The sequence below is a fragment of the Trichosurus vulpecula genome, chromosome 4 (assembly GCF_011100635.1).
Source record: "Trichosurus vulpecula isolate mTriVul1 chromosome 4, mTriVul1.pri, whole genome shotgun sequence".
In the NCBI taxonomy this organism is placed as follows: Eukaryota; Metazoa; Chordata; class Mammalia; order Diprotodontia; family Phalangeridae; genus Trichosurus; species Trichosurus vulpecula.
In genome coordinates, this window is record NC_050576.1 from 285,325,987 (window position 1) to 285,348,643 (window position 22,657).

General features: G+C 37.8%; 1 protein-coding gene across 6 annotated transcripts in view; it reads left to right on the top strand.

The window, feature by feature from the left end:
• The window catches only part of FN1 (fibronectin 1), an 84,319-nt gene that overhangs the window by 4,524 nt on the left and 57,138 nt on the right, over positions 1 to 22,657 (top strand). For all 6 annotated transcript variants that reach the window (XM_036757395.1, XM_036757396.1, XM_036757397.1 and 3 more), the window contains exons 4-12: positions 605 to 736; positions 1,894 to 2,031; positions 5,366 to 5,524; positions 9,282 to 9,473; positions 10,653 to 10,832; positions 11,989 to 12,165; positions 13,281 to 13,433; positions 14,821 to 14,949; positions 16,211 to 16,354. In XM_036757395.1, coding sequence (XP_036613290.1) covers positions 605 to 736; positions 1,894 to 2,031; positions 5,366 to 5,524; positions 9,282 to 9,473; positions 10,653 to 10,832; positions 11,989 to 12,165; positions 13,281 to 13,433; positions 14,821 to 14,949; positions 16,211 to 16,354 — 1,404 coding nt within the window. The remainder of the gene's footprint in view (positions 1 to 604; positions 737 to 1,893; positions 2,032 to 5,365; positions 5,525 to 9,281; positions 9,474 to 10,652; positions 10,833 to 11,988; positions 12,166 to 13,280; positions 13,434 to 14,820; positions 14,950 to 16,210; positions 16,355 to 22,657) is intronic.

Below are 22,657 nucleotides of genomic sequence, written 5' to 3' on the forward strand. Positions count from 1 at the left end.
TTTTAACTTAAATCTGATCTTAGGAATTAGATTTTCTGTGATCTTCCAAGGAAGGGAAGATTTGAGATGTATTTTCTGACTAGGTCCATCACCAACCATTCAAATTGTCTGGTAGATATTCCATCGTGAAATGGTTGGTAGAATTAAGGACAGTTAACAATAGCTCATACCTTTTAGCATCTCTAACAGGGAAATGATGGACATTTCCAGTAATATCTCACATTTCTGGAGCATTTCATAATCTCACAAGGTACTTTTCTTTGTAACAACCCAGTGAGATAGAGTAGAAATTTTATTGTCTCCATTTTAGAGTGAGGAAACTCAATTTCAAAGAAGTTAAGATGACTTACTCAAGATCTCACAACTTATAACTAGGAAATGTAGCATTCGAACCTAGGTCTTCAGCCTTCTAGTACAGAGCTGTTCCCATGACACTATATTGCTTTTTTTCTCTATAGGTTAACATCTGTACATGTTACATGTTACAAGTCACATATTTTCAAATTACATGTTTACATTCGTGGAAGATGACCCTGGGAAAAATGCCATCTTTTCTTGCCCTCTTGATAACCAGTAATTAATTTAATTTCCTTCAAAAAAACAGATCGCTGTCATGAAGGGGGTCAGTCCTACAAAATAGGTGATACCTGGCGCCGACCACATGAGACCGGAGGCTACATGCTTGAGTGCGTTTGTCTTGGTAATGGAAAAGGGGAATGGACCTGCAAACCTGTAGGTATGTGGCTTTTTAAAGGCAGAAAAAAGGGAGGGCTTTCGAGGAGAGATGGGCAGGCATTGTATTTAAGTGGACCAAGCTAATAGGACAAGGGCTTGAAGAAATAAGGGAACTGATTTCCAAATTTTATGCTATCTCTGTTTTGCTGGGTAAAATTGGTGGTTGGGATCATAGATGTGTAGAATTGAAAGGATCCACAGAGACCACCTATCCAATTACCTCATTTTCCAGAAGGGGAAACTGAGGCCCAGGGAAGTTAGGAGACTTACCTAGACTCTCACAGGTAGTGAGTGTTAGAGACAAGGACACAGCCAGATCCTCTTGACTCCAGAGAAAGTGTAAGTGTATCATATTGCCTTAGAATGATAGAATTCTAAATGGTTCTCTAAAAAAAATACCAGACAGAATTGGGTAGGGCAAGAAGCCATTTGCCTGAGAAAGGAACATTTCTGACACCTGGTATCTGATTCCTATGAGATTGAGAACACCCTTTTAGTCCATGTTGTAAATTATTTATAAGGGAGGGGAGTAGTGCAAGCTTTGGTGGGTTTTTACAAATCTTTACAAAAGTGAGTTCTGAACTAAAACACAAAATGTTGTACTATTTCATTCCTGAACTTTTTCCTTGAAAACTCTCAAAGTATATAGGGACTTTAAAAAAGAAAAGGAAACTTTCATTCAAATATTAGAAAGAAAAAACAAAAGTATTTAACTGTACTCACTTTATCACTAGCTACCAATTTAAGAGATTGAGGATTTTTAAAATAAAAATTGGAGGTTTTGAATAGCTTTTTGTCTATGATTATTCCAGTGAAGCTTGGAATTTTGTTCTTTTAAATTGAGTCTTTTACAAAAAAAAACCACCTGGTTTTAATTTAAAGTTCTGATGAAAACAATAACCTTTAATTTAAAAATGATGGCAAAAGTCTTAATAGCAGTGTATAAAAAGACAGATAATCTATTGATTGGTAACAACAACATAATCTGTCTCCCAATTTGCATGCAGCCTCTTTTATTGTTGGCTACTGTGCACCTAAGACCTAATTTTGGCAATGGATTTCCTCTTTAAAAAATGTGGTTAGATTTCTGCTGATCTTTACACTAAATTCTAGGGAGGTTGCATAATTCCAAATAATTCTTTTCTTTTTGTTCCACAGCTGAGAGATGCTATGACAACACTGGTGGGACGTCCTATGTTGTTGGAGAGACTTGGGAGAAGCCCTACCAAGGCTGGATGATGGTGGATTGTACCTGTTTAGGAGAAGGCAGTGGACGCATCACATGTACCTCTAGAAGTACGTTTGCTTATTTCTAGAACCTTCATACATAGTGATAGGTATCTGTTCAATGTTCAAAATACTGAAATGTTTGCTCTGGCCCAGAGTTCGGGTGCTAAGGTAAAGTCTTCATGGAAAAGAATGCATCCAGAATTACTTTACCTAGCCCAGTGATGATAGAGTCAGGAGTGAACAATGAACTAGCTTCTGGACAGAGAGGATTGTTTTCCAGGTTAAACTGGTTGTTCCTGCATACAGTTTAAAGTCAGTAATTTTTAAAAGGAACAAGCAAGGTGGGAGAAAAGAAAGTGTGGGTATTTAGAGCATTTTGTTCAGAACAGAAGCTGGAGGTGGCAAACCAGGTAAAGGCTTAAGATGAGGATAACAACCCAATATCACCAGTCTCCTTCCTCTCCCCTCTTGCTATGCCATTCTGACTTCTTTCGATTCATTGCATATGCTCAGCCGCCCTTCTCTCTATTCCTGCCCTACACTTCTTCACTTACCCCTCACTAAGAATCAAAACTCTTGGTGGCTGATGAGTGGTACAAAGAGATCTTCTCTGCATTCTTCAAGACAAGATGCAATCTGATGTAATTCTCAGAATTCAAAGACTTCCACAGATTTTCAGAAGCAGGTTTTAGTTTCAGGAAACATCTGCCACCTGGTTCCAGTGTTTGCATTATCGATGGTACAAGCAAAACAAACATGGTATTCAGAAAAAAATGAACTAATCATCCATTGGAAGGGAGCTCATAGAAATTAATCATCTACAAAGAAAGAGGCACCTCAATATTTACTCAGATGTCCTGATAACTTGAGTTGGAAATCATCAATGATCTTCCCCTTCTCTTTAATATGTTAAAGTAGGACCCAGAACAAAACCATTCATGGAAGAAAAGGTTCACTTAATCTGATAGCTCTTTGCTTTTACAATCTGGGGACATTTAAGGTTTAGCAAATAGAAGCAAAGCCCTAAAATGTGAGTCTTCTTGGTGGGGCTTTGAACTTTGAATGGTGCCTATCTCTTGGCTGAATTGCTGGGAGAAAAATTAACCCGAAAGCCAAAACAAGTTGTTTGAAGGGGATGATTTCAGTGAAGTATGACTTTTCTTCTCTGGGGCCTTTAATAGACTTGAAAACAAGCTGTAAAATACCTGGGCTCCTGAATCTTTGTCATTCACCTTCCTAAAACTCGCATGTGAGATCATTTGTTGCCTTAGGGATTCAAGGTTTTTCAAACCTTTGAACTAATGAAAACTGTTAGGTTTTGCAGAATCAATAGTTAGTAAGGATCACAGGGCAACTTGTAAATATAAATCTGGATTTAAGAATTCATTGTTAACTATTCTAAACCTACATTTTTTTAATATTATGTGATTTGGTTATCTTTTGAGGGCCTTTGGTCTTCTAAATTTCTTTTTTTTGATACATATGAGCAAAAAAGGCAATAAATCAAGTCACATATTATGTTATGATGTAGAGGAAAGAGTATTGCATTTGAAGTCAGAAAGATTTGGGTTAAAATTCTGGCTTTGATACTATCTATATCACCTTGGGCAAGACATTTAATCTCTTTATGCCTCAGTTTCTTCTTCTGTAAAATGAGGAGACTGGACTAGATGATTTCTAAGGTCTTTTCCAGCTCTAAATTTAATTCAAGAAGCATTTGTTGAGTGCCTACTACATGCCAAGACTTGAGCCTACGTGTTAGGGATATATTTGTGTACCATGGAAATTATAGACTATATAATATTTGCTATCTTCTGGTCAGTCCTTTTGAACCATGTCAAAGTTTTGGACCATATTAATCCTTTGTAATTATAGTCATTAGAATTTCCATACCTAATTGTGATGTTCCAGCTTAAATGTAAATGGGCTATTTGAGAAAGAAAAAAACAATAATTTCATTGTTAATGATTTATTCTTCTAAAATTATGAGGAGCAGGGAAGTATATTTAGAGAAAGAAAAACTATTCGACAAATATTAAATTTAATATTGTGTGAGAGATGTGAAGATGAATAAGACAAGTCTAATAGAGGAGATGAGACACAAAAAGTATGATTATAAAAGTGAGAATGTGGTGTCATAAGAGAGAGATCAGCAAGGTACTATGGGAAGTCAGAACATCATAGATTTAGAGCTGGGATTTTAGAGACCAGTCTAGCCTAATTCCCTCATTTTACAAATAAAGACATTTGAGGCCTAGAAAGGAGAATTAACTTCTACTTTGGTAGAAAGTGTCCTAGGTAGAGTTTGGACCCAAACCCGCTAATTCCAAATCTTTCACTCATCCAACAGCATGACAATGTAGCTCCCAATGAAAGTTGGGGAGGGGAGGAAGATGAATGTTAGCTCCTCTCTAGTAGGGATTTTCTTTTATTCTTTGTCTTTGAATCCCCAGCCCCTAGTACAATGCTTATCACACGTGGCAGGGTCTTAATAAATGCTTGCTGATTGGTAGATTTGAACTTTTACTCTCATTCTGGGAATTTTTCCAAATCAGGGTCTAGTCTCTAAATTCATAAGGGTACCATGCATCAAACATGCTGAACTCATTTTCTTTTCCTAAACCTAACAGTTTCCCATAAAGTTTGGGAGAGCAGTGTCAGTAAATTATCCAGCATAATTAAAGCTCTACTCCCTTCTATTTAAATTGCATCTCATGAGCTAAGGTATTTGGTCATTTCCCCCTTTCTAACATGTAGACTGGTGTGTGCTGTGTTACCTGTTACTAATATACAATAATGATTCCTATCTTTCTTTGCCCAGAGGAGGGAGAATGTTTGACTCCCTTCTTAACTCTGAGCCACTAAATGAAGATGGCTTTTCTGGGATTTGGAAGGCATTGTCACAAGGGGAGAAGCAATTGGTGCCTAAAAGGTTGTTGGTCCCCTGTGGTTTCTACATAAAAATGGAATAAAGAAGCACTTCCATCCTTTGAATCTGCTTCCTTTGGGCTTAGGAGACCTGCTGTCTTCATTGTTTCTAATTCCCCAAAGGTTCTTACTAAAAGATCAGCCTGTAAAGAACCGTTAAAACCTGAGAGGGATTTTGGAAGAAAGACCAGTCTGACAATGATAACAAGTTACTACATGGGCAGGAAAATATCTGCTTTTTTCCAGCCACTGAAAAGGGAAGAGTGTCAAATCCTTCTGCTCTCCTCTCTCATCAAATTGATTCTGTCTTTCAGGAGGCTCAGACTGGGGGCTGTAATTCTTGCTGAGCTTAAATATGTCTTACAGTGTTGAGCTGTTGTGGGACTTAACTGTGTATCAATTGAAACACTAATCATTTCCCAGTTGGGTGCTGATCTGGTCATTGAAATATCCTCTTGCTTTTCACATGCAGATAGATGTAATGATCAGGACACCAAGACATCCTACCGAATCGGAGATACCTGGAGCAAGAAAGACAATCGGGGAAATTTGCTTCAGTGTATCTGCACTGGTAATGGGAGGGGAGAATGGAAATGTGAAAGACATTCATCATTGCAAACAACTGCTACAGGTAAGGGCTGCCTTCTCACAGAATGGAAATTTGAATTATAGGGACATTTTCAGAAATATGCATGAAAATTATCCTTTCCACTGAATTTACCCACTTGAAATGGTTCTTTAGCGTGACTTTCGCATACAGTTAGTTGGAACATTGGGGTGGATTTGAAGATTTGCAAATGTGGATTTGCTTAAGTTTATTTTTTAAATATCAATTTTTCAGTTCTTACAGTAATGGTTTACATTCAATGATGCATTAAGGTTTACAAAATGCTACCTGATTGAACCTCACCCCCCCCCCAAAAAAAGGGCCTGTAAGAATATATAGGGCAAGGGTGACTATACTATCCCAGCATGAGAAAGCTAAGGCAGAGGGAAGGGCAGAGACTTCTCCATGGTTGGCCATCTCCAAAGTTTCTGAGTGATCATTCAAACCCTGGCCTCCTGGTTCACCACTTTTTCTACTACATTACATTGTCCCTCTAGAAGTGATGGTAATAATGTTGAGGAGGAGAAGGATAATAATGATGATAATACTAAATGACTCTATAATGGATATTTGAAACTGTGTCCTTCCTCTCTTCCCAATTCATGGCCCATAAATCAAAAATAAACAGAAAAACATTTGCTCTCTGAAGAATTCAATCACAAGACCTCTACATTATAAGCAAACAAACAAAAGCAATTTATTCATCTTTATAAACAAGCAAACAAAAACAATTTATTCACCTTTATAAACAAAAACTTTTTTTCACCTTTTTCTGAATTGCCTTACTTTTCAAAGTGTTTTCCCCCCTTCGAGATGAAAGAGTAGGATTCCAATCTACTGTATTGTATGTCTTATTGGCGCATCCCCTACAATAAAGTAAATGCATGTATAGATATCCTTCAATTTCTTTGTCTCGGAGGCGGGGAGTATATTTCCTTCTTTTGATATTTAGCTCTTCTCCATGAAAAAGCCTTTAAATTTTGTTACCCCAGTGCACTTTTTGTATCCCTCAAAAAAAATCATGATCATTGCCTTCATGTATTGACGTCAGTCATTTGATAAATTCAGAGGATCTCCAGTTCTGTTGTTGTTTAGTCATTTTTCAGTTGTGCTCGACTTTCAGTGACCCCATTTGGGGTTTTCTTGGCAAAGACACTGGAGTGGTTGCCCAGGGTTACATGGCTAGGAAGTATCTGAAATTAAATCTGAACTTCAGCCAGGAGCTCTATCTGCCATGCCATCTAGCTGCCCTCAACATAACAATTTTTTAAAAAGGGATTTCAGAAACTATAGACAAGTAAACTTGCTTTCAGTTCCCAGCAATATTCTTGGAGTGATTATTAAACAGATGGCATGTGAACATTTCAGAAAGGAAGGAGAGATCACTTGGAGCCATCATAGGTTCACTAAGAATAAAACGTTCCTAAGAAAACTCAATAATTTTTGATAGAATGACTAGAAATATTGTCAATGTTACTGAAAAGCAAAACCTTTGATAAAAGCCCTCATGAGATCTGTGTGTTCAGGATGGAGAAGAGATAGGTGGACAGTTAGATTCATAGATGGATGAATTAGTGCCAAGAGTAATGGGCCATCAGTGTCATCCTAGAGGGTAGTTCCTGTTAGTATCTAGTAGATGTCTGTTCTCAATGCCAATCTGCTTGACACCTTTATTGATAATTTAGATAAATTTATAAAAATCATGACAAATCTTGTGCAGGATACAAATGAGAGGGCTAGCTGATATTTGGGCTGAGGAAATAAGTATCCAAAAGTTCTTATATGGTTAGAACATTGGGTCAAATCTAACAAAGTAAAATTAAAAAAGGATCAATGGAAAGTGCAACTGTCCATTCTAAAATATCAATTGCTGCCCAAGCACATAATGAGAGAAATAGCCTTAAGAGCAGATCATGTGAAAAAGGAGCCTCAGTTGACAGCAAGTTCAGTTATGAATAGCAAGGCCACTTTAAATGTAAGTCCTAGATTCATGTTCATTCAGAGAATCAAGATGATATCCAGATCAAGGGAGGGAACAGTGCCACTATGTTTTGTGCATACCTGAAGTATTGCATTGGAGTTATATTTTAAAAGGAGAATTTTAAATAATATCTCATGAAAATTGTTTTAAAACAACTTGGGGCTATTTAGTTTGAAGATTTAAGGGGAACATGATAGTTGTGCATGATGTGAACATGATAGCATTGAAGGACCTGTGGAAAAGAAATGAATTGTAGTCTATTTAGCTCAAGAGGGCAGAACCAGAACAAATGGTGGAAGTTATAAGACAGAACAAGGAGAGATGGATCAGACTTACAGGAAGGCTGGCTTTGGCTCAGGAACAGTAACTTCCCAACAATTAGAGGTAAAAATGAAATGAGTTGACTTGCCAGGTAGTGAGCTAACAGTCACTGGAAGAATTCAAGCAAACTCCAAATGACAGCTTGTTAGAGATATTGTTGAAGAGACCCTTGCATCAGATGATGAATTGACTAGATTGACAATCCTTTTTGTTGCCTTTTATTCCTCTTAACTAATGTGTTCCTCGAATCCTTTGACACTAGACTCAAAGTTGCCTTCCATGAAGGAAAGTCAATATATGTACACAACACCCCCCCCCACACACACACAGAGTCATTGTCACGTAGTGTGCCCTTTTAGCACTTACATATTTCAGGCTACTATAGAGCATATTCACTTACATGTGGTATAGAAAAAAGCTCGTTGTACTAGTCAGGAGACCTGCATTTTAAGCTCAGTATTGTTATTTACTCATTGTATGACCTTGAGCAAGTCACTTGAGGTACTCAGCAAGTTCCTTAGAATCCTGATCTCCAAAGCAAGGGATTGTAATTTATTTTGCTTGACTATTCATATTTGTAACAAAAGTTTTGGTTTTCTTTTTTCTTAGTGGGGGTAGAGAGAATAAAAATAAATTTATATTAATTAAAAAATTAATTTAATTTAATAAAAAGTGAGGAATTAAACTTGGTCTCCACCTAACTCTTAAGATTCCCCAACAGAGTGATACATTAAAGTATTCTTCAACAGTTTTATTAGGGCTCATCCCAGCTCCCCAATGAGACTGTAAAATGCCTCATGCAAAGAAAGTTGTATTTTTTCATGCAGTTTCCTGCTAAGTCCTACTTCAGAATTCTGGACTTAGTTTATTCTTGTGGATTTTGAATGCCAGAAATCTATCGAGAAGATCCCTATTGTACTAAGTAATTGCTGGCATTTATCGGCCACTTTAAAGCTTTCCAGGTACTGTGTAGGTGTAGCACATTTGATCCGCACAGCCTAGTGAGACTGGTACTACAGGTATTATCCACATTTTAGATTGGAGGAAACTAAAGCTCAGAGAAATTAAGGAATTAACAGCCCTTCTTGGGTACAAAATGGAAAACAGTTCTTGCTCTCAGGGAGCTTCCATTCTATTACGACACAGTTTCCTCTTACTCTATTGTAAACTTTTCTCTCAGGGAAGAAAAAAAAAGGGGGAAAAAAAGAAATTTGCATAATAACTTTATTACATATTTAAAAAGAATAGAAAGTTGTAAATAATAGATTTGCAGTTTCATGTGCAATCATCTTTTTTTATTACACCATGTTATGAAAAATGTTTTATTCCATAAATTTAAAATAAAACGATCTTTTAAAAAATCAAATGAGGCAATACATGTAAAGCATTTTACAAACCCCTAAAGCACTATGTGAATGCTAGATACTCTCACCAATATTATTATTATTATTACTAAATTTTCATCTACCTTCCTTTTAGGACCTGGCTCAGTCACAGATGTTCGAACAGCGCTGTACCAGCCCCAGCCTCAGCCCCAGCCTGCTCCATATGGTCACTGTATCACTGATAGTGGCGTGGTCTACTCTCTGGGAATGCAGTGGCTGAAGACCCAAGGAAACAACCAGATGTTATGCACATGTCTGGGCAATGGTGTCAGCTGCCAAGAGACCGGTGAGCGTGACTGGCCACAGCTCGGTGCAATGGATTTGTGAAAGTAGAACTCAGTGATTAGAGCTGGCTTCCCTTCATACAATAGCTAACGATCGACGTATATGCACATATACGTATATATTGAAGTATACAGCTTGTATATTTTCTAACACCTAATTTGGGATAGCTGATGATGTAAACTCCTCTCATTACTCCAACACAACTGTGCGGTGCTGGAAGGGTTTTTATTAGTTCATCACAGGGGCCCCACCCATGAGAGGTTAGGGATAAGAGAAGCACAGAGTTCTGATCCAAATTATTGGAGAAAACCTCTGAATGAATGAGATTACAGATCCCTGAGTACACATGTATTACTTTTTTTTACAGTCATTATATAGGAGCACATATACCATCAAAGTTGTTCAAAATTGTACATCTATGTGCACATGGCATGTTTCAACCTTAAGGCTAAAAGCCAGTGGTTACTGAGGAGGAACGCATGCCCACTTGACATTGTTACAAAACATGTCTCTCTGGCCCTCCCCCCATCACAACGCCTTTTATGTAGTAAGCAGGGATATATGGTGTCATGGTCCTCTTCAAGAGCAAAGGACAAACCTCAATCACCAGTCAGTTTGAATTTAGTGATGTGACAATCCTTTGTGGATCATACAGTTGCAGTTTTGTATTGTACGATTAACATAGAAAAGCTGCAAAGCAACACCTTTTTTGTGTTGGAGCTTTTTGTGTAGGAGTTTTTTTGGCTCCTAAAGTAATTTAAGATCAGTTATTTTAAAATTTTCAATCTGCTAGTTTTTCTCTCTTTTATTAGCATACCTACAAATGTATTTTATGGTTTTGTTTTGTTTTGTTTTTAATGAAAAAAGCATGTAAAAGAGCATCCCTCTCTACTAAAAATCTTTTGCAGGGTGCTCTTGCAAACCAAAGGACATATCCTCTAAAAGCCTTGTGAAGGACAGTCAGGAAGCAATTAGCATTCATTTAACAAAGGGAAGTATGTTAAGGCAGGAGCAGAATCTAAAGCAAAATTCTACACTGTCTATTAAAATAATGGTATATGTGAAACTAACCAGATGCTCATTTAAACTCAGTGCCTCAATTTTTTAAACTGAAGGGCAGTAACTTGTCTCTCACTGCTTTCCTGTGGTAAGATGCAACTCTTTTTTGCTCTGTTTGCAGCTGTGACTCAAACCTATGGTGGCAATTCCAATGGAGAACCATGTGTCCTGCCATTCACGTACAATGGCAGAACTTACTATTCCTGCACAACTGAAGGTCGTCAAGACGGGCATCTCTGGTGTAGCACCACTTCAAATTATGAACAAGACCAGAAATATTCTTTCTGTACAGACCAGACTGGTGAGTGTCCCCCCAAAAGTAGAGAGGGAAATAATAAAAAATAAGCAAATTTTGAATTGCCCATTTCTCATATGGAATTGATACTGTTCTGAATTCAAATTACGTAGACTCACAGAATCTCAAAGTTGGAAAACATTTTAGAGATCCCCTTTTTTTGATGATTAAATGTCTTCTCTGCAACATCCCTGACAAGTGGTCATCCAGCTTCTGATTGGAGACGTCCATGAGGAGGGAGAACCAGATGGGGAACCCATTTCACTTTTAGGAAACACTAATTGCTAGGAACACCAAGCCTAAATCTGCCTCTTGACTGCTTCTACCCTCCCAAACAGAACAAATGCTTCTGCAGGGCAGACTTTCAAATACTTGAAAATGATTCTTATGTCCTGCCTAAGTCAGCTTTTATCCAGGCTAAAAAATCCCCAAGTCCTTCAGCTAGTCTTTGGATGGCACCTCCCTGGTCAGTCAACCTGTCATTGAGCACCTACTATGTGCCAAGCAGGCACAGGGTCTGGACATACTCTAGCCAAAGGATGTCCTTCCACCCAAAATATGGTACCTAAAATCAAATACAATGTTCACCTTTTTGCTTTCAATTTATGCATTGATTTTTAGGCCCCTCTGGAAGTATCACTTTTATTCAGACGTCTGGCCCACTTAGCAACTCGAAAGCCAACATTTAAAAGAGCTAGCAGTGCAGACCAAGCAGTACTTTGAGATCCCCCAGTTCCCTTGGGAGAATGGCATCTACAAGAAAAATCCTTTCTGATTCATTTATTTTGGCACTTTATGATTGCAGTGCTGTTAAAGATATTTGTGGTGTAATCCACAGAAAATCCCTCAAAGTTGAAGAGTGCACAAGATAGAATGTCTGCGTATCCTGGCTCATTTTCTGCTTAGAATGGCGAATTTTCTTGAAAGAGCTTTGTTCAGAGCTGTTATTTTAAATTTTCTTTGCTTTGTAGATGTGAGTGATAATGAAATTTATATCTAGTTTGAAGGTGAAGATGAACGTGTAAAGAAAACGAGCTCCATATCTATCAGACATCTTTGAGGTTGAGGCAGGGTCCTAGGGATGAGGCATCTTTGTATAACAATTCTTTGTGGTCTAAGATTACAATCTTTTTTCTTCCTGTTCTTATGTTGCTCTCCATAGTTTTGGTTCAGACTCGAGGCGGCAACTCCAATGGTGCCCTGTGTCACTTTCCATTCTTGTACAACAACCGTAATTACACCGACTGTACCTCAGAGGGACGGCGAGACAACATGAAATGGTGTGGAACCACCATCAACTATGATGCTGATCAGAAGTTTGGATTCTGTCCTATGGCTGGTAAGATGAACTCCTCACCTTAGAAATTGGTGATAGGTATGGTGTCCACCCTTAATACCTACATTACTGAGATGCTGAGAGGTTCACATGAGATATACTATGGAAAATCTGAAGCGCTATATTAAAGTCCTTTATTATTACTATATATGCATATAAATACATATCTGGTTATTTTTATTTTATATAACTTGAAGATATGATCAAAGGTTTTTCATAGAACTGGGTAAATAAGTAAGAATATTTAGAAATAAAAATCTAGAAGTAGGATTTTTGTATTAGCTTTTTTCTGTAAAGGTACCTTTAAATATTTTGCATGTCTAGACTAATATAACCATCATTATAGTCACATACACACCCTACCTACTTTATTGTATTGAAGACTGTAGCAATCACTTTGACTCACATGTCCTGTATTAGTGTTCCATATCTCACTTTTACAATAGCAGGTTGGAAGAGGCAAGTTTGATTGGCATGAAGGAAGAAAGGAATCTACTACATATATTGGAGTCCTTCAGTACAGTCCTAATGCACTAGAACATATTTTACCTTTACTTTTTAGGGCTTATAGCTTGAAGTCCCACTATATGAACTATGGGAATGAATGAAAGAATTATATAAATCATTTGGTACGCGTTCATTAAAAGAAAAAAGTTAATTCTATTTAGCTCCAATCTACCACTTAAGTCCCAAGAAAGTGCCAGTCATGAGTTCTGCTGGATGTGGAAGCCATGAGTCATACTGTAAAATTTCCCCTTATGCTTGAATTAATTAGATCAGAATTAATTAATACAGAAGGAACAATGCTAGGGTAGTGCTGTCAACATACAGGCTACTAGTAGTAAGAAGGTCTATACACCTCCTTTATCCTTTTGCCTTCCCCTAGTCTTAAACCTGATTGGATTCTGGAAGTCATTCATTGGCTCACAGAACTGAGGTAGAAATACCACTTAACCTAGCCTGTGTCTATACTCAGAAAGGTATATAATGCTCTCATACTACTTGTCTGTTCCATATCATCTGCTGGAGAGAATTAACCTCTTTTATTTCTAACACAAAAAGTACTTGTTCTTAGATTATAGTCTTTCTCAGATTGTCATTCATTTTTTACCAAATAGCCCATGAAGAGATCTGCACTACCAACGAAGGGGTCATGTATCGCATCGGAGATCAGTGGGACAAACAGCACGACATGGGCCACATGATGAGGTGCACATGTGTAGGAAATGGTCGTGGGGAATGGACCTGTGTGGCGTACTCACAGCTCAGAGGTACGTGGGCCACACAACAGGGTCTTGACCCTTCTGTTATATTGAAATGCTATTCATCTGGTCTATGGCGCTGGGAGAGCCGAATGGGGCAGACAGCCAATGACAAAGCTGGCTCAGCAATTCTGGGATACCCTGGCGTGTGAGCGCTTGCCAGAGCCAAAGAATGACTTCAAAGGGCAGAACACAGACATTTGATCATCTTCCTGCTAGTTTTTACCATTGGACTCATGTCTAGAAAAGGGGTAGAGTTACTGTGGAGGCTAAAAAGAAGGGAAAAACAAAAGGCTATGCCGCTACCATGCGTGCACCAATGAAGATCCAGTTTCAAACAGATAAATGGAAAGGAATATAGATGAAGAGTCTCTTGCTTAGAAAAACAGCCCTAGCTTTTTAGCACTTTGAGACAGAGGACCAGTATTGTGCCCCACCCCAGTCCACTGCCTCTTTTGTTTTTATTATGTCCACCTAGCAAAAGGGGCTTTGGCCCGAGCACCATCTTTTCTCTCTCTGCCCCTTTATTAGCATGTACCTGATGGCATTAACATTGGACCTTGGAATTTCCAGAGCCAGGACTAGATCTCAAGATTCTATACAAAACAAAGCTCCTTGTACTGCATCATGCTATCTCAATATAATAGAGGCACTCGCATACTTTTTTTAATCTGGTCTCTTTTACTATCACATCATGTGGAAGATAATTAAAGGAAACAGTCAAATGGAAGAGGTTTTTTTTTTCAGAAAATAGATGATGTATTTATGAAAGAATAAATTTTCACAAGAAAGCACACATTATTTCATGCTTCTCAAATATTAGGTTAACTCTAATTCCCTGCATTTGCATGGTTCTAAAGAAAACAAAGTAAGTATATGACACAGGGGTGTTTTTGTTTCTTTATTTTGTTTTTACCAAAAAGTGGTCACTTACTACCCTTTCCATGCTCATCACATACCAGTAAAAAACACCATGTAGGTTGTGGACCTAAAGAAGAGGGAGGAATTATTTACTGTGAGAAAGAATAACTTTATTGTTCCCTTGTGAAAACTTTATTTTTAATAATATCCTTCCTGTTCCAGACCTATAATTTCATCAGTATAGGGAACTCTTGGTATAAACTTTATTATTATTTTAATAATAGTCTTCCTATTACAGATCTATGATTTTATCAGTAGATGGAAATTCCAGGGTGACAATGGAAGAGTGGAAATTCTGAAATCAGACATGGATTAGCAAATAATCCAAAAATTTCTTAGGGGCACTGAGGTTAAGTGACTTAGCCAAGGTCGTACAACTAAGATATGTCAGTGGAAGGACTTGAACCCAGTCCTCCTGACTCCAATGGTGCCATACTGGCTCCAGACCAAATCCTTCCTGATATTTACTCAACAGATCAATGTATTGTCGATGGTATCACCTATAATGTGAATGATACATTCCACAAGCGTCACGAAGAAGGTCACATGCTGAATTGCACGTGTTTTGGCCAGGGCCGTGGAAGATGGAAATGTGATCCTATTGGTAAGTTAAATACTATCCAATTTCCTCATATATGTTTTCGGACAGAAATTAAAATTATATTTAATCACTGAAAAGGTTTATGGCGATGAAATACTTCCAACCTTCCCAATAGGAGTTTGGAAAGATTACATGAATTGTTTGATGTGACATATTTCATTGGTTGATGCCATTGGTAGATGGCTGAGAACTCATAGTCTTGAATTGGCCATTAGTAATTAGGAACTAAGTACACTTTTACATATCAAGGCCCTCTTCTGTGAGTAGTAGAATTGCCTAGTCAGGGCAATGGAAACCTGTGGCCCAAAATTGTACTTTCTTTCCTTGACTGATTATTTTGTGGTCGCCTGAATAAGAAAAAAAAAAGAAATAATAAGAAAAAAAATACAAAAATTGTGCCAACCAACCTTTGCCTTTAGAAAAAAAAATCTGTTTTATTTGGCTGTCTGTTGTAATGATTTGCACAGCACTTTAAAGGGTTTTTTTAAATATTTTCTTTAAGCTTTTTATTTTTATATATCATCCCCAAAATGTTTTGCAGAGAGAAGACTGAGGCTTAGAAGAATTGTATTCATTGGTTTCTTAGATCATAAACCCACATGTTTCCTTAGTGGAAGAAGCAGCCCTCGATTTTTTCTAACTAACAAAACAAACCCTGATCTGGTGATAAGATCAGTTTGTTTGATCTGAGATTGCTAAACCCAAAAGAGGGACTTATAAGGTATTCTGGGAAGCTGTTTGGCAAGCACTATGAAGTTAATTAAGTCTTTCAATTTACCTTATGGAAAGGCCAATGTTGGGGGTAAGGGGAGGATGGAGAAAAGATATGGAATGGAATTGTTGCAAGTTTCTGCTTTTGATTTTCAAATTGTAAGCATGTTGTGCTAAGAGAGGATAAAATTCACTTTCATTGGGGAAGGCCCTGAGCATATAAAGACAAAATAAAAAATAGCACCTGCCCCTACGAGACTTATGTTTAGCAATATATAATAATATATAAACATATATAATATGTCTAGTAATATATATTTAATATATAGAATACGAGCAACATTTTTAGCATAACTAAGGACTTTTTTGTATTTTGAGGTAGACAGATACTTTTTAATTTAAAGAAAAGCTGAATTAAGATAGAAGTTACCAGTTTTCAATTCAAAATTTGAATGTATGATACAGTGCATTCAAGGTTTAACATTGGTCTTTGGTCTTGGAAAATATGAGCAAATACATGTAGTTTTGATTCTATTACCTCTACATATTTTAGACCAATGCCAGGATTCAGAAACCCGTACATTCTACCAGATTGGGGATTCATGGGAGAAATACGTTCATGGTGTTAGATATCAGTGCTACTGTTATGGCCGGGGCATTGGAGAGTGGCATTGCCAACCTCTGCAGACCTATCCAGGTAAGACTCATTAATAATGTCAGTACATGCAATTACAAGAAAATTACCCATGCTGAAATATATTTTTATAGATGGAGAGCCTGAAGGGACCTCAGAGATCATGTAGTATAATCTACTCCTTTAACACATAAGGAACTGAGACCGAGAGAAGTTACTGCCTTTCCTAGGGTTATAGAGGGAGTAAATAGAAGATTTGAATCCAGAAACTCTTACTCCAAAGCCAACACTGCCACTACCATATTACTGTCACTCAGAGTTTAAGTGAACTTTTTAATTGTAAAATCAAAATAAGGTTAGAGCTATAATGAACATCAGAGGCCATCTAGTCCAGCCCTTTCATTTTAGAGATCAGGAAACTGGGCCCCCCAAGAGGTTCAGTGACCTACCAAAAATCACAAAGTAACTGAATTAGGGCCCTCTGACTTTATATTCAGTGCTCCTTCCACAAGACCATACGGTTCCTTGTTACTTTACAAAACAACTAATTATCAACCCACACGATTCCAGAGTGATTTTTAACCTGGTAGCTAAGGTTATTGAAAGGTACAGAAATTGAAAGGTACAGTTTAGGTTTTAGCCATGTAGAAAATTCCATTTGAATCAATCATTTCTGTTGTATTTTAAAGCAGAATCTTTACTGCTCTAGAGGTATCCAGTCAGATTCCAAAAACTAACAATTTCTCAGAAAATTAAGGGTTGAGATGTCATACCAAGTCAATTGGGACAGTTTTCTAAATAAGTTAATTACAATTAAATGCAAAGCAGGCAGTCTATGATAACACACATTTCTGATTTCAGTTCCTACCTAATTTTCCTCTGAAAGACAAATATTTCTCAGTTTGACCTGATGAAATCTGGGTCAAAGTGCCTGTGATCAGTCTGTTTGAGTAACCTGGGCAGTTCTAGCTGCCCTCAGATGATTTACTAGAGCAAATTTGGGTCTTTTTGGGAGAGAGAGAGATATAAGGCACAACCAACTTTCTTAGGCTTACTTCTCTGAGACTATATTTGAGCCTTCTTTTGCTCTTCAGTGGTTAATACTGAATTATAATGAAACCTCGTGAATTACAGTATCAAGACTAAAATTTCTCATTCCCGTTTAAATTTACTTTGATGTTAATATAGTGGAATTTGAGCAAGAATATTTTTGAGGATCTTATACTGGACAAACACAGTCATAGGAAATTTTGGAGGAGATGAAATGCATGAGGGAAAGGAGATTAAATTAATTAAAAACTCTCCATAGTGATGAATTGAGTGTGCTGTAAGATATGAAGGAGGCAATATAGAATTGAGTCATAACAACCATATCCTACTTTCAGCTTTGGCTGTGTGACCTTTGAATAAATTGCTTCGTATTTCTGTGCCTCATTTTTTTCATGTGGAAAATGAGGGGTTAGGTTTGAAATAACTTCTAAAATCTCTTCATTTTTTAAAAAAATTCAACAACCATCCATTAAGCACAACTTTATGGAAAGCATTGTGATTCTAAATAGTGACCATGTGGCATTGCCTTCACTATATAATATGAGGCAAGGAGACCCTCTCCTTTTCTTGGCTCCCAAGTATATCAGAGACTGTTAAATCTATGCTTTATAAGGCATAGCATGGGGTAATGCCAGTGTTAACTTACTTCTCTCCAGGGAACTGGTCTAATTATAACAACAGATAAGTAATTTGGATAATTGAGGGTCTGTGCTCTCCTTAATTTGCTAAATGTAAGATCCGACAAAATCTATGTTTGTCAGATTTCCTATGACTTTCTACAGACTAGTGATTTGGTTTATAATATTTCTTTGAGTCTGAATATAAAGGTGGTATGGCATTGGAAAATATAGTTTTTTCCTTGGTGAAAACAGTAAATAGCCAAATATGGTTATATATCTTTGAAAGTATATATGCCAGTATGTAGAACCTATATCAGATTATATGCTGTCTTGGCGGGGGGAGGAGGAGAAAATTTGGAACTCATAAACTTCTGGAACTGAGTGTTGTAAACTAAAAATTAAAAAAAAGAAATTTTAAAAAGAGAAAGTATATATGCCAGGAGAAGATTGCTGAATTTGGTAGGACCTCAGTTAAAATTTCAACTCTGCTACTTACTGTTTGTCTTAGTTGATTCATTTAACTTTCTATGAACCTTAATGTGCTTGTCTATGAAATAAAAAGGTAGGCTAGATTATCTCCAAGGTCTCTTTTCAATCTCTGGTCCTTTTTTTGCAGAATAATCTCTTAGAGTTCTAGAATTATAAGGTACCTTAAAGGTCATTGATTCATGATATCATAGATTTAAAGTTGGATGAGACCTTAGGGAATGGGTAGACCAGTCCCCCCCCACCCCATTTTACAGATAGTGACCATAGAGGTTAAGTAATTTGCCAAAGATTGCTTCCAAACCCATCACTTTACAGATGGGTAAACTGAGTCTCAGGGATATAAGGTTATTGACCAAAGGTCACACAGCAAGGTGGGGGAGGAGCCATAATTAGAACCAGAGTTCTATCAGTGCTATTTCCTCTATACCATGCTCTACATCAGAAGAAAACTGTTTGTTTATTATCACACAAAACATAAAAAAGATATTGTTAATAGTATAGTCCTACAGTCTATTGTAATGGTTTTCTAAAACCATCAGAGGTGGGGAAAATGGACTTTTCCTCATAGTTGCCTGTAAGTTCCCATAGATTGGAGTAAAAATGGTGAAGACATGGAAACACAAATGAGGAAGAAATCACCGAAGACCCATTAAAATGACATTTCTCTCTTCTAGAAGATGACAGCAAGCATCCTATGGACAATAGAAGACATAGACATGGGCAGAAAGTTGCTTTTTGCCTTTGCCTGTGTCGTTGAGTACCTATGCACATAGTTGGTCAGTTTATGCCCATGTTTCAAGGTAACCCAGTATATCAAGCCAGGTTTGGAGTCAACAGGAAAAAGATAGATAGATGGATGGGCAGACAGACAGACAGACAGACACACAGAGATAGGTAGACAGAGAAATGAGATAGATAAGTTAAGTAGCTATTGTATGTAGGGCGCTGTAGTAGGGCACAGAGATCAATGACACAGATTATGAGCTCAAGGAGCTTCCATTCTTCACAGAAAGTTCCTGTTGGGGTTGTAGAAGGAATAGAATAGCAAACAAAGCACAAATTCCTGTAGCAAATTATCTCTGAGCTTGCTCTGTTTGAAGAATTCTGTTTGTCCCTCTGTGTGAACAAACCAAAGGAAGATAAGGGACCTTTGGTGTGTAAATAGGCAAGTAGGAAAACACAGAGCTCGCAAATTAAAGGGGGAGGTTTCGCAATGGGCAAAAAAATAAACCTGAGCAGAAGATTCATGAATGTTTAACTTCTCCTAGGTTACCTCTGTGGCTTTTTATTTGAACAATTTATAAAAATGTACAAATTTCTCACATCTTAATAGTTTTGCTGAAAGTTTTTTTTAATATGTGGCTTACAGTGGAGAGGTTTCACCAATTAAAAGCATGAAGCCATTTAGCAGAATGCAGCCAACAGCTAGATAACAGCAAAGGCAAGGTGGTTAGGTCAATAGACTGGCATTTATCCTGTGACACTTTATAGCAAATAATACATCTCATGAAGCTAACCATAAAAACCTACATGGTTCAGCTGTGCACATGCCTCCAGGCATCCCGCACCCTAGATCTTGTGCAATATAAATCACAGACTAGTATTAGAGCATTGCAGAGAGAATTTGGTTGGCTTTGGGGGTAAGCATTGACTTGAACTTCAGATACTTTGTGATTTCACCAGTGTGGGTACTGCTTCCATTGAGATGGTTTGCAACTGCAGGCCACCTTAGTAAATGGTCTTCATGAAGTGACATGGCCAAAAAAACCAAATCATCCCTTGGTGGCCAGCCTTCTGGTTATGAGCCTGTCTGAGCATATCTGGGCTGCTCCTATACAGTGGGACATTGGGTTTATAGTAGGAGCCTTCCTAGCTTCTCAGACTTACTAAAGCTTGTACTCCTGGCACAATCTGGAAGAAATTCAGAGCCATCCCATGCCACTGATGAATGTCAGAGGAGGAGATTAATGTAGGTAGTTGGAAAGTAATTTGGATAACTGAAGGTCTGTTTCTCTCCTTAGTTTGCTAGGGGTAAAATCTGACTTAAACATAGATTTCCTATGGCTTTCTACAGATTTTAAAGGTATAGCACCTAACCCTAAGGTACATTTGCCCATGTAATTGAGAATAAAATAAAATCCAGGCCAATGTATGACAAGGGAGAGCACCAGAATCTTGGGGTGGCTGCAGTTCTAAAGATCCCTCACTTTTGAGTGGGCATGAATCCTTTGAGGGCCTTTCGTTCTTTTCTAATTAAATCCAATACAACAGAGGCATACTATGTGCAGGAAACAATGCTGTGTGCTAGGGATACAAAAACAAAACAAGTTAACAAACCAAAAAATAATCCCAACCTTCAAGGTGCTTACATTCTCCTGGTGACATAAAATGTGCAAATACATAGGTTCATACATGATTATCTGAAAAGGGAGAGATTGGTAAAAACTAGGACAATCAGGAAAGTCTTCCTATAGGAGGTGATACATGAAATGATTCTTGATGGATGCCGAGGAGTAGATTTGAGAAGATTGAGTGTGTCAGGACAGCTTGTACAAAAGCACAGAGGTGGGATATAGAATACTCAGTTCAGGAAACAATAAACCAGTTTGGCTGGAGCTGTATCAGGGAGAATAAAACCCTGGAAAGGTGGTGCAGTGGATAGAGTACTGGCCCTGGAATCAGGATGGACCTGAGTTCAAATCCAACTTCAGCTATTTACTTTGCTGTGTGACCCTGGGCAAGTCACTTAACCCTGATTGCCTTGAAAAAGGGGAAAAAAGCTTTAAATACTAAATCATGGGGTTTGTTTTTTAGTCCCAGAGGACTAAAAGAGCCACTGGAAATTCTAGAGCAGGGGAATGGCATGGTCAGACTTGTGTTCTAAGAGAATTATTCAGGGGAAGTATTAAAAAGGAGAAAGACTAGAAGCCAGGAGTCTAAAGGAGTTTAGACTCTAAACCTAACTCTTGATCCTCTTTCTCCTCTCAGTTGCTTTCCTTTTTCCTTCCTCACCAAAGCCCTGAATTTGGCCAGAGTAGCTTGGTCAAGCTTGACTGAGGGCAAGGAAGCAGAAGGGGAAATATCACTGGGGGAAGACATCCTGGTTACTTTTCTTTTCCCTTTTTAAATCCCAAAGCAAATACACATGGCAGGCATGCCAACCATTGGATTCATAGTTGGAAAAGAAAGTCAGTTGTACTGAATTTCAGTGGCAAGAAGGGGACCAGAAATCCACTAAGAGGAGCTCAAATTCTTTGCATTTAAACAACATGAGTGCCAAATGCAAGTAATGTGTTGGCATGCTGTGTTTGATTCCCAGATATCAATATCAATGTAATATAAAAACATTCCTAGCCCTCTTAAGTGCTCACGCATTTACAGTCTTACATGAAGAGCCTGTTCTTCCTGGCATTTTTAGATATATGCCTTCACGCAACAAGCATGTATAAAGTTTCAACTTCCTTCCTTAAATAATGGGCCATTTTTGATAAACCTGCTTCTTGGACAAGGAAGCAACACTGAGTTCCTGCTTAGGGTTCTTTGCCTGGTGTCCTATAGGGCCTCTGTTTGGCTCCACTGACTGATCCCTTACAAATGACTTAAGAAAACAACTTGCCATGTTATGGAACTATGTACCTCTTACCCTGGAAAACCAAGGATTTTGCTGCCCCACTTTTGGTAGCTGGATGGTTAGGAAGTAAGTGAATATTATGAAAATACAGATGAGAGGACAGTAGCTTTTGGTCTTCAGCCAGCTCAGAATTCTTCCCAAATTGGGGGTAGATTTGTTTTTGTGGATTTCTGAGTCTATACAGGTATGCAAGTTGTATGTTTGTTCTGATGGGGAATTAAAGGAAAGGTTGGGTATAAAAAGACCATAACAGCTAAAATAACAATTAAGGTTGAAAATGAAGACTCTCTTTTTTGGTGTTTTCAAACAACTTTGACCTGTCATTAAGCCAATGAAGTTCTTCATTAAATAGCCTTACTTTTTCTGTATTTGACTAAAGGGAAAAAGCTACATTCTGGAAAAAGGTTAAGGGATTAGGGTTTTTCAGTTTTGTCTTAACGAGTTTTAGGTTCACTAAAGCTGGAACATGTGAAAAAGATAGTATGCAGTATTCTGATTTGTAAGCACGTATGTTCCAGATGGTCCCTTTCTCCATTTAGGGATGTAAGCACTCTACAAAGTTGACTTACCCTCCCT